This window comes from Brienomyrus brachyistius, chromosome 11 (assembly GCF_023856365.1).
Source record: "Brienomyrus brachyistius isolate T26 chromosome 11, BBRACH_0.4, whole genome shotgun sequence".
Taxonomy (NCBI): domain Eukaryota; kingdom Metazoa; phylum Chordata; class Actinopteri; order Osteoglossiformes; family Mormyridae; genus Brienomyrus; species Brienomyrus brachyistius.
In genome coordinates this window covers 21,551,632-21,568,445 of record NC_064543.1, presented here as the reverse complement: position 1 = coordinate 21,568,445, position 16,814 = coordinate 21,551,632, and the positions used below count along the sequence as shown (strand labels likewise).

The window sequence follows — 16,814 nt, the reverse complement described above, 5'->3', positions numbered from 1 at the left end:
CATCCATATTAAAAATAAGATCTAAAAGATACTAAAGCAAAGGAGCTGTAGTCAAATGATTAAACTCATCATGTTTAGTAGGCCTACAGAATCGATTTAATTGTAAATATACTGTGCATCTGCTGGTGTGTTCAAAACTAAATCTCATTATATTTACAATTACAATAATTGTATATTAATTAACAATTACAATAATTGTAGTTTAAAATCATCTATCTATCTATCTATCTATCTATCTATCTATCCATCCATCTATCTATCTGCGGAAGAAATTTGCAGGTCGTTCTTTCATCCATTTACGAGCCACCTTCCATATATTTTTTAATTTCCTTAAAAGAAATTCCAGATACAGAATTAATTAAAGTACAGCGGTAATCCGAGCATATGCCCGGCACATAGCCAGAAATTCTTTTCGGGGGGGGCACAATCTTACCGGTAGATTCGACAAACGAGGGGCGGGGGGGGGGGCAATCCTTTATTTTACTTCCTGCCTACGTATTCCCGGAGGAGGGGGGTCAACCATAATTTAACTACGTGCATGGTGTTAGATACGTCTTTATGTTAGTGTTTGGTCACATGGCTTATTCCTAAATCTGCGTATTTGTAAAACAAGCAGCTCTGCAGCTCGGGCTACTACGGTAATGATTTCATACCCCTTTAATACACTTGTTTGCAAAGGAAATTAGCAGCACATTTTGAACTGCGACAGGTGTAACAATTGCAGTTAATTAATAAAAACCCAACTTTCCGTGTCAGCTTGATAAAAGTCATCGGAGTGAGGAAGACGGCGGGGTGCCGGCTGCTCTTCATCCCCGCTGCGCTCCTGGACGTGCGTGCAGAGCGAACCGGCCGCCAGTGCGGTGACAGCTTCACCTGCGGCAGGTGCCACAGCCTTACACCCATCAAACCACATTTTCTTTGAAAGGTGTTTCGTATCATAATAACACATATATAGCCAGAGGAACTGTACTTTTTGGGGACGTGCAGATGAAAAGCTGACCCGGGGAGGGGCTGAGCTTTGTGCCTCCGCGGCGGGGTGAGGCTGCCGGCTGAATGGCCCTTTGTCCGGTACCGGGAGGAGGATCCGGCGGCGCACTTCAGAGACTCCGGCTTTTATCTCGCTTTATATCCAGAGTGCATGTCACTTTACCCTGGAAGACCTCCTTTGTAGGCACTTTGAAAGTGACACTACCCCGCCGGAGAGTGTTATGGCAGTTTCCAGTAAAGGGTATCAGACAAAGTAGGTATTTCCTAGGTAGAATTTAGTGTAGTGACTCTGCTTTAGATCCTTACCCGTGATCATCCACTGCCTTTTTGCACATTTCTTCATCACTGCCCTAAAATCAGCTCACATGAACTAGCACCCGTGAGTTTTGTTTTTGATTCAGCTTAACCGAGCGGCTTTGTCATTGCTATCTTGTGATCTGATTTAGTGTTTCGGGGATTTAATCCGTCAGTGTTTTCACGGTGTTTTGCCGTGACATCGCTTTGTAAATGCGGCTTGTGATTAAGTGCCGTGTTTTTTTAAGCGGCCGCAGTAACTGTTCCCCAGAGGGCTGGAATGATGATGGTGGATATGGGGTCATTATACGGCCCATAAATCCTACCCATTTCACGGCACTGGTGTCACTTTCATCAATCCCGCCCTGTGTGTGGAGGGAAGAGGCTAGTGATTTTATTTAAACAGCCGCTGCTTGTGGAAGATCTCACCGTTAGCCTCCCCCAATTGCTAACGAACTGAATGGAAACGCATGCAAATATGCACTGGCAGTACTGGGCCGGCCAGAACTCCGCAACCTTCACCTTTGGAATGAAATACCAATCAATTAGCGTATAGTATGTGTATTCAGCTTCAGTGAATAGAACAATAAATACTTATTATTATTTACTAATGGTTTTGTAGCAGGAATATAAGCCCTACATGAAAGGTGAATCCCGAGGCTGTCAGCCGAACTGGTGCCTCTCTGCTGCGCGGTTTGCGAGCGAAGCTCGTGCTGTAATGACATGTGGGGACAGCACGCGCTTTCGCAGGGACTTTTATTCCCCGTGAATTTTCTCTTAATCATGACCTCTGTTGTAGGCCTACTCTTTGTACATTGTTTTGGATATTAAAGATGATTGATTATCCTTGTAATTGAATTTGATTCTGCTTTTAAAAAGTAAATAGTTATTTGTGAAAATCGCTTTTGGGCAGAATCTTTGTGAAATATTGTAGACGTGTAGTTGGAGATGAATGGGTGGGGGGCTGAGTTTTTATGGGGGAAAGGGGGGCAAACTATTAATCACTTAAGACAATGGATACATATATATTTAGGGAGCCAAACCCCCCCCCCCCCCCCCCCAATAAAAAAAAGGCCTAAGGATACCCCTGAGTACAATTAAACAAAAAGTTCGTTCTTATAAAATTGAGGTGAGTGCAGATTTATCAAATGATCATCAGTGTTGAATTTGTATTTATTTTTTCAAAAACAAGCTATGAGCTTTAAACCATGTAGGAATCAGGTGAAACACAGCTGAGTGTGTTTTTAGTAATATTATTTTTAACAGTCTTTTAGTAATCCGAGCAGATTGATGCTGCTAGCGTGTTTTAATTAACACTCTTTATTATAGACTCTATAATGTTGGGCGTGTTGATGCTCTTAGAGACGGCTACTACAGATGTGAGATGATCAGCCATTCTCATCACCATGGAGATGGAGTGAAAGCACACTGTCCATCTTCTTATAACAACAGTCCTTCGTCAATTGGACTTTTGAATTCTTGAAAAGCTGTTAGGCTCCGGGGACCCTGAGCCTGCTTTCTCAACTGTTATTTCGGGTAACAGCTTCTGCTAAAAAAATAAATATAGTTGTTTCAGTAAAGCAGCACTTTCCATTTTCAAAATTGTCAATATTGCAGCTGTGATCTAGATATGCAGAAGAGTAGAGTGAATTATATTCTTATCATAATTCAACCATATGTGTATATCACTCATCTTAAAGCATCGTTTACTCTATGCACGTATATCTGTGTTTATAAGGTCACTGCACCTCGTTTCCATTGCTGCCTGCATTTAGTCCAGTGGCCACAGAAGCTGACAAACTCCATTACTGTATGTGGTAGAAAAGATTGCCTGGCCCGCCTGGAAAGTTGCCGGCCCTCCATTCTCTCCCTCTCTCTCTCTCTCTCTCTTTCTCTCTCTCTCTCCCCCTCTCTCTCTCTCTCTCACTCTTGCTCCATGTCTCTCCCCCGTATCCTAGCATTCCGGTAATCCCCGTTTGAAAAAGCTCTGACCTGGGGGGGGGGCACTCTGAACCTGTCACACCACACCAGTGCGGCCAAGCAAAGCAGCCACCTGCAGAGAGGGACACGAGGTGTGAGAACTTCAGAGGAAAGTTCTCTCAGTTTATCCAGAGGGTCAGAACTGGGTCATAGCTCTCAGAAGTAGCCCATTGAACTTAAGAACCACCTGAAGAACTTCTCAACGAGCTGTGGATCTGACCAGAGGAACACAATGAGCAACAATGTATCGGCAGTACAGGACTACTACGATTACGCAGACTGGTATGACAATGCGGAGCCTACTAAACCTGCAACAGAGTAAGTGTCCTGTTTCATCTTTGTCTGAGAAACTGTTATCAAATGTCTGTCCTTCAGTGTTTTTTTTTCTTACTGAAGTGTCTTTTATAAAGTGTATCTTTGAGTCACAAAAAAATAACTTGTTTCACTATTACAATGGCAGCGATATTTTGTTGCCACTCTGTAAGTTAATGTAAAACAAGGTTAAATGTTTTAGCTGACAGAAACAACTGTTACTGTGTTTAATGGGCCTGTAAATTATAAGATGAACGATTTACCAGAGCCCTTGTCCAGATGTTTCGGGTCATGGGTTTGCTTGGGTTGTATGTTGGGTAGCAAAACATCCAGATGTATTCAGATATGATTCCTACTTCGGCTGTTCAAATCCAATGTCTTTCTGCTTTAAAAAAATACATTTGCGAGTCATATTAACTATAAACTCACAGTCACAAGGAATCAATACTTATAATAATTATAATCAGAAAAATCAGAATGAGTAAGAGGGTGTAAGCGGTATGTGTTTGGGCCCTAAAAGCAGCAGGTGGGGGGGGGGGTTGCCAATACCTGATATGATTTCCTGCAGCAGGAATGACGCCAGGGGGGATATGATGTCGTTTTTCTGCTGTTGCTGTACAACAGATGCTGGGAAAATGTGTTCAGAGTGTCCTGGGACACCCCATGCTTCGGGGTATCTCATTGTCTCTGTCCTACAGAAGACGTCTTGTTTTTATAAACATGCTGACGTCACTCATTCCTCCTGTTTCATTAATTTGGGGCACAATACGTCTGCCCTGTTAAGACACGCTATGTCTACTGGAGGGCTCCAGTTCCCAGTTATCCACATCAGCCTGCCTCCATCTCCCAGCCTGCTTTGCATAGATGAGCTCTGGCTCTGTGATAATCTGCCGTGCGAACGGAATTTGTCCCGGGGGGGGGGGGGGATGTACAGAGATGTAGCGATAAGTGAGCTCACCGTTCACCGTGACGATTGCAGTCTCTCCCATGACACTTTCAGGGTTATCGTCCCATGTGACCCCACTGCCGATGACTGGCTGTTCCACACATCCATCGCGGTCATATCTGTGAGTCTTTTACAGGAAAAAGGACATGCCCATCTTGGTACCCCCTACCCACAGGGCTTTGGGGAGAAGGGTCACTCTTTTTTGTTCACTGTTTCAGTATTAATTCATTCATAGAGATATAGCGTTGTGAGTTTAAGAAACCTTAGTATGATCTTGTTGCACAGAGAGATTTTACTAGGGATTTTTAGTATTTCCATTACTAATTTTAGTAATTGCGTGTAAATCATTGATATTAAATCAAGATATGTCACTTAACTTTTAGACTTTTACATTAATGTTTAGATGTCTGTTTGAAGAATGTATGTACCAAAATAGAATACTTGGCAAATCTCTTAGCCACTTCTGACCATTAAGTTCTGTTCTTTTTTAGCCTCAGTGATTTTTGTTTAAGACAAACTGCCCGATTGGTTCCGACAAATGGGTGTTATCAGCTTTGGCCCATTTACTCCAAGCTCTCATTGGTCGCTCCAGCTGAGCGGCCTGCAGGGTGCCTGCTGCCTGCTCTCTGCTGGCGCCTCCCTCGCTGAAGCCTGAGAGGGAGATTAATGGTAGCAGATTGGTACCCTGACCTCTCCAGGGTGGTCTACAACAATAAAGTAGACGTCTTCTTTTTTTTGCTAGTGTATAGTCATGTTGATATTGGCTGCAGTGACCAGATGGAAACGGCGGCATCGAGGTTTCGGGAAAGATGCTGCAGGGTTACTCAGGTGATTTCCTCCGTTTCTCCATCTTCATGTATGGTGTCACCTGCACTTGTCGCTTGCAGGAGATGTTGGGTTTCATGCTATAGTTACTCCCCTTTCAGTCAGTGTTTGACTTGGCACAACAGCGTCAAAATCATACAGCAGCCTGTTCACCACCGGCAGAGTTATCGTCCATCAGTGAAGGAAATGTCACGGCCAGCCGCTAAAGCCTGCGTCCGTCCGTCCCCCCCCCCCCCCCCCCCCAGCCCAGTGAACTTCCTGGAGCAGACGCGGCACAGAGGGCTGGCCGTGGCCGTGTTTGGGATGATCTTCTGCAGGCTGTGTGTGCTGCTGCTGGCCCAATCCCCCCTGCCCTTCTCCAACAGCCAGGAAAACAAAGGTGAGAGTGACGCTTGGCTCTCGCTCAAAGCTCTGCTGGAAGCATAGAGCTGTGTAATCGCGGTATTCCTTTCCGGAAGATTCCAATCGCCTTGACTAAGTGTGAGTCACCCTGTGGCGGAGTTTTTTCATGCTGAGGTAATGGGGCAGAGTCAATGCTGGGTCAATGCGATGCAAGGCACAATTTTATCCTCCTCAAAGGAGAATATTGTTGAAAACAAGTTGCTTTCACACTGAGGTATTCTCACTGACATTTACCCCATCCTTCTTCCAAGGCAGCATCTAACAAATGAAGGTATTCCTTTCAAAATCACTCCGTCATACTTTACATTGCATTTCATTGACTGCTCTAGGTCCTACTTCCTCCCATTGGCTGGATTTTTGCTCCTGAAGTTTTTGGCATTTGGCTTTTACTTCATGTTTACATGGTCCATTCTTCCTTCTGGCCATAGAGAGAGATGCTGCATTTTAGCATGTGCTGTTGAGTGAGTCTGTGCCATTTCTTGCAGAGTACTGGAAGATCCTGGGTCTCTTCTACTACCCTGCCCTGTACTTCCCCCTGCTCGCCTGCGGGGGGCTGCGCAGTCAGGTGGGCTATGCACTGGGCAGCCTCCTCTCCTGGACGCACCTCGGAGTCCTCGTCTGGCAGAAGGTCGACTGTCCTAGGACCCCTGAGGTAACAGGAAGGGTATGGTTCATAATCCAAGCAGCGACTTGTTTATCTGAGAGCGCAGAGCCACCTCATGCTAACACTAAGCAGCACGATGAAGATCAACAATAAAGAGAATCTGAGTGTGCAGAGGGGTCACCTCATGGCCAACTGTGTGAGATATTATGAATGAATAAATGAATGTTAAATTTATATAGTGGTTTCCAGACACCCAAAGCACTTTTCAGAACCAAAGGGGAGCCACTTCAACCATCACCACTGCGTAGCCCCCCCACCTGGATGATGCAGCGGCAGCCATTCTGCCCCCGCACGCTCAGCGCACTGTAGCTAAGGTGATGAAGGGACAGGAATTCACCAATTAGATATAGGGGATGATTAGGAGGCCAGGTGTGAAACAGGGCAGTTTCAGCCATGACATTGGGGTCCCAGCCCGAGTCTGTTATCTAGGTTTTAGTGTTGATCTGTCCAGGAATAACTGAGACAAAGGGCATCCATCACGCAGTTGGGGTCAGATATGGAGACGTCAACCGTTAGTCATTTATCTTCAGTGTATTCATCTGATGACTGTCTGAAGTGGAACAGAACCATCGGGGGGGGGAGCAGATTTTAGGGTCCAGAAGCCTCCCAGATAAAGTGGTGCTTCACCCCACACCTCCTCTCCTGGAGAACGGTCCCAGAGTGCAGAGTCTGAATCCGTTAATCACGTCAGTGTTTGTGAAACATGGCGTTCCAACCTCACACAATTTGCTCTGTATCTCTCCAGTGTTAGGGTCTGTTTCCCCTCTGGTCTGGGGCAGAAGGTCAGAAATTAATGGGGCAGACATATTTTGTTTTATAAACCAGCACCCAGAGGGAAGGTGTAATTTTCATAGATTGCTTCATCTCTCTTCCAAGGAAACCAGGAATCTAATGGTTGTTATGTTTGTTTACAGTGAGTTGAGACGTGATCCCGACTCAATCTCTGCGTCTGTATAGCCATGAAGGGGGGATCCTCTGTGAGATCTCCCAACTGGGACACCCTCTCTGCTTCTCTGCTTGTAGATCTACGCCTATTACTCCCTGTTAGCGAGCCTGCCCCTGATCGCCTGCCTGGCCTTTCTCAGTCTGCTCTACCCAAGGCTCCTGTTCATGGCCCTGAGGAGCAGCCGGGAGGTCAGCGTGTCTGAGGTGAGCGACCCACCAGGGGGTGCAGGAAGGGGTGAGCGGGGTCCCACTCATACAGATGCTGTGGGGAATTTAAATGAAATTCAAATTAAGAACTAATTAGAGGCAAGATTTAAATGAGTATCATGAAACCCAGAAGGGAAATTTTGAGGTGATGAAATTTTATTGACCAGTAACAGTTTAGCTAAAGTGTAATATAAGCCATTTCCGGTATTAAATCTTGTAAAGAGATGTTGTGATTGTACATGTCAAATTTTAATATTACTGCTATGCGTTTTACTGTCAAATCCATTAATCAATGGCAACCACTCTGTTATCTCCTCTACTAGAAATTAAGTACACAATTATATAAAAATTAGAAGCGTTACAAGTGGAAACAGGGATTTGAGAATTCAGCATTTACTCACAGAACCGCCGTCATTGTCAAACGAGTCCTACTTCCAGTGAGACCAATCAGAGCTACAATTCCAATAAAATCCCACGATATGCCAGAGGCCTAATCATCGTAAGCTGCTTTCATTTAATTGGCTTGCATAATGTTTTTGAACCGATTATGGGGATGTTGTCATTTCCCACAGAGAGGACACAATGCGCTGTGTGTTTGGTAATCTTTAGCGAAAGCCTCACCCTGCAGTGGTCAGAGATCACACGCGTACAACCTGTGAGCAAAGACTGCATGTGATCTGAAAAATCAAGAATGCTGACATAGACGTCAAGGACAAGACAAGAGCAACGGGCTTAATTCATAAATGCGAGGTGCTCTTCCTGTGGTAAAGATGGTCATGTTACTCTGGCCAATGAAGGAAAAAGGAAATCATGAAATTGTATTAAAGGATAAATAACATGCGTATTTATATCAATGACGGACGGATGTGTGATGTATGTTACACTATCCTTTCCTTTCAAGTTGTGTTCACCGTTATTCATTTTGGTCAATTCCAGGACCTCGACAGCAGCTACTACAGAGATTACGTTAAAGAAATCCTGCAGAAGAGACCTACACCAGACGACAGGTCGGGAGCTCTGCATCGGAAAATGAGCATCAATATTTAACTATGCTTGGTCGTATTGCTGAAGTGCACAGTGGCAGTTATGGCTGATATATTAAACCCTGATATTTTTTCTGCCCCTAAGGCGGTTAGTAGGTTCACTATATTGCTTTACAAAATTGGAAACTGGGTCAAGGTGAATGTTCTGTACTTAACAACTAAGATGTGATTCTACTCTCTGCTTTGGTTCGAGTCGGAAATCAGTTGTCGAAAGTGTTCTTGTTAATTTATTTCTCATTAATTTCTCACTGTTGAGTAGTGACAGACTTCTGTGCCCCATTTGTGTCTGCGGGAGAAGAGTACTGAGGTTAGGGGAGCCTCTGGCTTTCCTGGCAGGACGTGCCTGTATCACTGCAAATAGCCAGCAGGCGGCCCAGGAGCCTCTGTAGCTTTTCGAAGTCGGATCTAACGCTCATCTGTATAACAGGTCCTGCGTTTCAGGCTTCTAAGCATGCAGAATGGCAGCCTGGAGAAATTTTTTGGCGTTTCTGCGCATAAAGGCTGCAGGTGGCAGAGACGCGCATCCTTAGCTTTTCATTTGTCGACATATAACAACTGGGTTGTGAATGTCGAGTTGCGGTATTCGGCATGTTGAACATCTGATGTTTATTTAATCTGTTTGTCTCCTTAGCTCTTCCTGCGCGACCAAGCCTAAGCTGCCTGAGAGGATATTTGATGCCTTAAAGTCGTATATCTCCAGCCCGGAGGAAGGTGGGCCCCCCCCACATGCTCCTACAGGCTGTCCTGCTAATTTCATGCATCGTTTAGCAGCTGACTGTGGATCCTCCTCTTCCTCAGTCTTCCAGCTCCCTCTGAAGCTGACCATCTCAGCGATGATCTCCTTCATCGCAGTCTATCAGGTGCATTGTGAAGAACTTCCCTATCTGGTCCCTGCATTAGTAAAAAAAAAATCATATTTAAATTGTTTCATAGTAAATATTTGACAGTAAAATCATGATCGATAGATGTAAGTATAGCACTACAACAGCTATTTCTTTGTAATACATAGATGCATATTTTACATATTAAAGTTTATATTCACCAGAACCTTGGAACTCGACCAACTCTGACATGGAACAGCTCTGTTGACTTTTTTAAAACTTGCACCTCGACCTAAATCTTGGAACTCAACCATTTTTGGTAAAACTGGTATGGGTCAAAACATGTTCAACTCTACCAATTCGGATCTCGAACAGATTGGTCGAGGAAAAACCTAGTCACAACTCGACCGAAAACTCGACACGACAAAACAAAACAGACCCGCTAAAAGTTGTACGGATTGAAACGCGTCTCTGGTGGGCCGAAACGAAGGCAAATGGACCTACTGGGTTGCTGGTGCTTATGAATCGCCGTCAGTGTCGCGGTACCTCTCCAATAAGTTTGCCATGTGAAAGCTGTGTTTGTTGTAAAAAAAAATTTTGTGCTTTATCTACAATATATTTAGTGATACAATCATCATGCTCATGGTCATACAATCATATAATCATGATCCCTAAGAAAGTTTGCAGTGACAGCAGCAAACAGGAAAATAGTGAGAGTAATTGAAGAACTTAAAAAGGAAATTGTAGCGAGACTATAGGTGGTGCACATGTGTATTCGCTCACATACTAAGGTTCCAAGGTACCACTAAGAGCAATGTTTTCTAAATCACTTAATGCAATGACAATTGTCACCCATAGGTGGCGCTGTTACTCGTGATTGCAGTGGTACCCACGCTTCAGAAGGTCCGTGCTGGAGTCAATGAAGAGGTCGTTTATCTTCTGGCTGGCTTCAATGTCATTCTGTCCCAGGATCGGGCGGAGGTGATCCAAATCGTGGTCCACTACATGTGGTGCGTGGAAGGTATGCAGCGACGGGCACGTGGGGTCAACCTTTGAGCTCCAAAACCAGTATCTTGTTCTATACAACTCCTCAAAAAAAGAAAAATCCTGAAGCAGCCCAAATTATGTCTCCGATTATGGCTGACGGCAGCTTTGCTCTTTCCCCACTAGCTATTCCGAGTGGGAATTCCGGTATGTTCTCTATGTGTAATAGCTGAGCTTTGTTGTCATATCTCATTAGCTAAAACAGATATTCAGAGGTACCTGTGTGTGGGGGGGGCCTAGTTCAGAGGGGTAATGAAAGTACCGTGTGCTGGCTGACTGTCACACTGATCTAAGAGGTAAGCTGCAGCAGCCCAGAAGCTGCTATAAGCGACTGTGATGTCAAACAGACGCAGGATTCCCTGGGTGATGTTCCTCCTCGCCGCGCTGTTACGTAAAAGAGGCGGGTGAGCCCCCTGCCCCTTGTCATTTTCTGTGCGTGCGCCTGTATCTGCAGTGTGTTACCTCTCAGCGATGACTCTGTCCTGCCTTGCCACCCTGGTGATGCTGGCGAGATCCGTGGTCCTGCACAAGTAAGCACATCCAAGCTCATCTGACCCACACTGGGCCCATGCAGGGGGCGGAGCCACACAGAAGGGCTCAGGTGGAGATAATCAGGCTGCCCCCTGCAGTCTTGGGCTATTATATCCTGTTTAGCATTTATATGCCTGGAAAAACTTAATACCATGCATTTTTTACTGTTTTATTAAGTGGTATGTCACATTAGTAATCTGTACACAGTGCCTTACGTGATGGTCACGGTGAAATATTGTAATGTTATTGCCTGGCATGTGTCATATTACATTTTATTTATTTATCTCATGCTTTTATCCAAAGCAACTTACGGTAGAGGGAAGGGTTACAATTTATGTGCGCTCCCTGGGATTTGAACCCATTACATTTGCATTGTTAGTCCTGTATTCTACTTAAATTCTAGTGGAGTGGATATTGTAATAGCATTGGCTGGGATGTGTCATGTGGGCTGGATATTGAAGTGTCATTAGTTGGGATGTGTCGTGGGGTGGATATTGTAATGGCATTGGCTGGGATGTGTCACATGGGCTGGATATTGAAGTGTCATTGGTTGGGATGTGTCGTGGGGTGGATATTGTAAAGTTATTACAATGTCATATGGTGTGAAGTCACGTTTCTGATGTCTTTGTGTCACTTCTTTTTCATATGAAGCTGACCTGCAGGATTGTAATTAGCAGAGCCGAGGCTTGTGCAGAGTCCAGACTGCAACCATCTATTCACATATTGTGACAATTTTTGTAATCTGAACTAGCCACACCAAAGCAACTTGCCGTTTGTTTGTTTGTTTGTTTGTTTGTTTTTTTAGCATCAATCATCATACATCACGTGAAACACTAGGAAGGAGTGAGGATTGATGTATAAGGTTGGGTATTGAGAACCAGTTTCAAATTTGAAATGGTTGAAAATTAAGAACTGGGAAGTCAATAAGGCATCTGAATTACAGTTGCACTTATCTATTCCTATATGTGCATTTTTAATCAACTATGTGAGGGTTAACACTTAAAACTGGCTTACAGAGGAATTTAAAGATTGTGAAGAACGGTGTTCATTAAAGTCCATTATAGATTGTGGCTTTGGTCATATGGAACCAAAATATTTAATAGTAGTAGGCGATATCCAATTTTTGATACCGTCCAGGCATCACAGTCAGGTATACGGTATTTTGGCTGCGTTTTATAAAGCAGCACTCTTCCAGTATTTTGAAATCTCCCAAAATACAATTTTGTCAAAAGGAAATACAGTGGTGTGCAATTATATTGCCTAAGCTTAAATAGTAGTTCTACTGATAAATGCCTTGAAATGTGTCCCAAAAGTGCAGTGAAATGTTAAACTTCCTTACTTTTGGGGACATTTTTCAAGTCACCATTTGGCTAATTAGATAATTTTATAATTCAATTATATAAAAATCTGTTAATGCAATCAAAAAGGTTAAATATGCCAAAAGTCATATTTTGCTTGGTTACTTATGGTTAATGTTAGGGCTGGGTAGGGGTTAAGGGTGTCGTGTTGGGATTAGGGTTTTTCCCATAGAAATGAATGGAAGGTCCCCATATAGACAGGAAGACCAACTTGCTTGTGTGTGTTTGTGTGTGTGTGTCAGGGAGATAGAGTGATTAGAGTTACTACTCCATTCTCCATTCTTTTTCCTTAAAAATAAAGCATCACATTGTTATTTCTGTCAATTGTATGTTTATTACCAAAACATTTATCTGGAATACAGGTATGGAAAAAATCTGAATGTGCTGCATTACATGTCAATTTAAATAGTGCAGCTAAATTTTATGCTGGTGCTCCTAAACTTTTCAGTAAGCAGTACGAGTGAAAATGTTAGTCTGCAGCTCTGTGGTGGTTCCTGTGTTCTGCATGTTTTCCCAGTTCATCCCTGGGCACCAGCCAGGCGAGTCAAGTGAGATTTAGGAAGCTTAAAAGCAACTGTGTGTTTTATTTATGGCCGAGATGCAGGGATGCCGGCGTACTGTCCTGTGGCCGGGCTGCTCCCCACACTCACACACACACACTTACACACACACACTTACACACACACACCCAGTGATGGGATTTCCATCTGCTTTTAGGCAGACTCAGGCTATGCTGGCTTACAGTTAATATTAGCAAAATTAAATCCCTGTGATGGTCTAATTGCAGAAATAACTCTAACTTGGGGCATAAACAGCAATTAGAAAATGAAAGCGAGGGGATTATACACAGTGAGGGCAGATACCATGCAATGTGGTGACAGTCCTGCAGGCTCTTGTTTGCATGTTTAAGGTGCAGTGATAGTCAAGTAGGCCCTAACTGATGTCTGCCTTTTGCTCAGGTCCAACCTCAGAGGGCTGTATAGGGGCAACGTCCACAATGTTCTCAATCGCAAGAGAATAGCCCGCCCATCACGACAAGCCCTGGTCTGCTGGACGGGCTTCACTGCATACCAAGCTGCCTTCATCTGCCTTGGTAACTCCGATCTTTGATGGCATGTTTTTGTTTTCCAAAGAAGCTTGTCTAGAAGAATATATGTTCTTCACATCAAATGAGTTTGCAGAGGGTGCTATGGTGAGTGCTGTCTTGGGCATGAAGAGCATATGCCAGTGGAGAGTTCCCAGTTGATCCCGGTGTGCAGGCCAGTGCTCTGCTGACTCCTGTGGTCTCAGGGCTGCCCGTGATTTTTGGCAGGAAAATGCAGTTAAATTTTGCCTCTGAAATGGTGGTCACAGTCGGCCTTTTCTCTACAGGTATGGTCATCCAGACGCTGGTTTTCTTCATCTGCTTCCTGTTCGCTGTGTTCCTGGTCCTCATTCCCATCCTGTACGGACGGAACTTCGTGCTCTTCCGTATCCTCCGGAACATGTGGTGAGGACGACTCGTCGCCCAGACACCCATGTCCTTTCAGGTGACCCCTGGGTCACTGAGAAACGCCCTCTGTGGGGACCCCTTTATCTGGGGCCATGGGCCTCCCTTCAGCGACCTCTCCCCTCCTTTTGCAACATTTGCTTTGGTGTGTTTTCACACTTCCAAAGCCTACCTGGACGTGGTTAATGTGAGTTTACACTAATGGCTGCCACAGAGTGATACATGCACCTGTATAGCCAGTGTTATTTTGTGGTAGCACCTTTTTACATTTTCATTACACAAACAGCATTAATCAACATGCTAGTTGCTGATGGATGATGCATCTAGATGCAACACGTAGGCTTTGTCCTCCCTTGTCCTATCAGTAGTACAGATCAGCTGAACCCCAACCCCCATAGCGATCTGAGTGTTACCCATCACCACAGGCCCTTTTGGACGACGCTGCTCCTGATCACGGTTCTTCAGCATGCAGCCTCCAAGTTTGTCTTCCTTAAGAACGATGCAGGATCCAGAGAACTGGTCAACAGGTAGTGGTTCTGTGGTTCCCCGGTTCCCTTTACAGTGCCTCATAGAACCATGTTTGTTCTGTCCAGTAACCAGTAGGCGAAATGTGTGAATGCTCACCCCCTTTGACAGGACCAGCCTTTCCCTGATGGCCTACCTGCTCTTCCCAGTCAACGTTCTGCTGGGGGTAGTACTGGGGGTGTGGAGAATTGTAATCACGGGCCTCTTCAACATCGTGCACCTGTGTCGCATGGACATCAGCCTGCTCAGCCCGGGAATGGAAGCCTTTGACCCAGGTGAGTGGGGCCTTGGGTAGCCTTCAAAGTGGATAGCGACAGTCATCATAGCAACAGCTTCCAGTCTCCCAGTCTCTGCCAGACACTGCGGTAACAGCATTCAGTCACTTGTCTCCCACATGACAGGGAGGTGTTGAGCACAGCACTCTAACCCTTGGCGATGTGGCACCACGCATATCAGCCAGATGGAATCTCATTACAGCGACACATTTTTAGCTGTATTGTCTACAGCAGATCATGCAAATTCCCAGCCATGAAATTACGGTATTAAAATAGCAGGCAATTTGTGCTAATGGACGTCTTTTAAAAATGATGCGCAATTTTCTGTCAGTAAGTAGATGGATGTGGACCGGGAATCCGTATGGGGTGAAGCGCTGGCGAAATGCTCGCGTTATTGCGTGGGATGAATGCAGCAGCGGCGGATCACCGGGCGAGAGCCTTTAATTTGTGCGAAAGCGGTACCTGTCTGCTGGTAGTTTCAGACTCCCAGTCAGTGTGTCACCCCCACCCCCACCCCCCAGGATACTGCTGCTATTCCTATTACCTGATGATGGAGGCGAGCCAGTCACACCCAGTGATGAAGGCTTTCTGTGGCCTGCTCCTGTGCTCCGTGGTGGTGGGGGGCCTTCCCGGCCTGCAGCTGCGTGATGCAGAGGAAGGTGGGTCCCGGGAGGCTTTGTCCCATTTAGCCTGGGGAGATCCCTTGTTTTCAGCGGGCCAGACGCCCCCGCCTTACATGCCGTCTCTCTATCCCACAGCCGCGCTGCAGCTGTGCTCTGATTGGCCCCTTTTTAACACCACCTGTGTGTTCTGTAGTGATGCTGTCATGCTCCTTCCACACCAAAGCAGCACCGCTACTGGCATCAGTTAGGTGGATGGTTTATGTGCCGTAGATGTGTGACCACATGGTTAAATCCTGGGCATGGAGGCTGGGGGCGGTGGTGCTTGATGGTGACTGCCTGGACCACTGCACGCCATCATTATATTGAATGTTCTAGATCTACAACGTCGGGGAAGTGGGGTTTGGGGTAGAGTTAGGGTAGGATACCTATTCTTGACATACTTAGATTATGTAACACTTAAATTCCTAATAAATTCTGCATTATTCCTTATATCAAATAATTTAAGAAAAATAAGTCCGGAGACTTATTCACAAGAAACTTTAAAAATAATCTTGTTTGTTTAATGCTAAGCCCTGGGCTAATTATTTTAAGAACATTTAAATTGTGCTGCGGGCTTTTGTGCGGAAGTGGCTTTTAACGAGGTTCTCTACCGTGTGTCTGCAGCCGTCTTTGCGTGTGTGAGTCCTGAATCCCTGTGCTGTCCTCTACCTGGGGTCCCCTTGGCTTTCAGGAGTCCGGCTGGTCCAGAAGGAGAAGAAGCCGACGCTCAAGTCCAGTGCCAGGAGGGCTCGGGCACGGTGGCTGCTCCTCTACACCCTGGTGAACAACCCCGCTTTGGCAGCTTCTAGGAAACACTTCGGGTGCCAGTGCTCGGAGAGCTTCCTGAACGGGACGCTTAGCCGCGCGACCAAGGAGGGCGCCGACAATGGAACCGGAAGGGGAGCAAGCGCGCGCGGGCTTGCGATGTGATTTACTCTGCAGCGCATCTGTTCCGTGCGTGAAATACTCGCCGGTTGCTGGAGTCGTTGTTTTCACGATGTTCACGTACTGTCCAGTAATGGCACTTTCCCCAGTACCAGGATCCTGTGATAGCACTGTTATTAAACACTGTAATCGATGTTTTCATTAGTAACAAATATAGATGTTTTTTCAAGAAACACTATTTTCTATGAGCGAAATAAGCCATTGTTCGCGCGGCCCTTATGTAGCCTAAGTTCTCTGTTTTTTAAATAGGCTAGATGAAATCCGCCACGAAATAAATTGAATTAAATTAAAATTTTCAGTCTTGGTGATTGTTTTGTTTTGATAATCATCACTTAAGTATATTCTGATACGTTGGGATATCTTGAAAGATGAGACTTCGATGGGATGCCCTCGAATGTATATGGATTAAAGATGAATGAATCTAGTTATTAATGTGTTTGCCGACGCGTTCTGGTAAATCATATAAGCCTAACAACTCAAACGTCCTGCTCTGAACAACAAATTAAGCAATAACTTGAAAATGTTACGATAGTCAAAAATAATGTTAAACTGTTCAAAC

At 45.1% G+C, this 16,814-nt stretch overlaps 1 protein-coding gene across 1 annotated transcript; it reads left to right on the top strand.

Annotated features, from left to right (window-relative positions):
* Positions 1-514: 514 nt before the first annotated feature.
* stra6 (signaling receptor and transporter of retinol STRA6) lies at positions 515-16,547 on the top strand. Its single transcript, XM_049031234.1, has 19 exons — positions 515-638; positions 757-882; positions 3,240-3,579; positions 4,574-4,640; positions 5,262-5,347; positions 5,590-5,723; positions 6,232-6,398; positions 7,434-7,559; positions 8,499-8,569; positions 9,237-9,316; positions 9,404-9,465; positions 10,285-10,447; positions 10,925-11,000; positions 13,319-13,452; positions 13,731-13,848; positions 14,274-14,375; positions 14,485-14,648; positions 15,170-15,307; positions 16,002-16,547. The coding sequence occupies exons 3-19, from the start codon at positions 3,494-3,496 to the stop codon at positions 16,238-16,240; spliced, it is 2,013 nt and encodes a 670-aa protein (XP_048887191.1). The 5' UTR covers positions 515-638; positions 757-882; positions 3,240-3,493; the 3' UTR covers positions 16,241-16,547.
* The last annotated feature ends 267 nt before the right edge of the window (positions 16,548-16,814 follow it).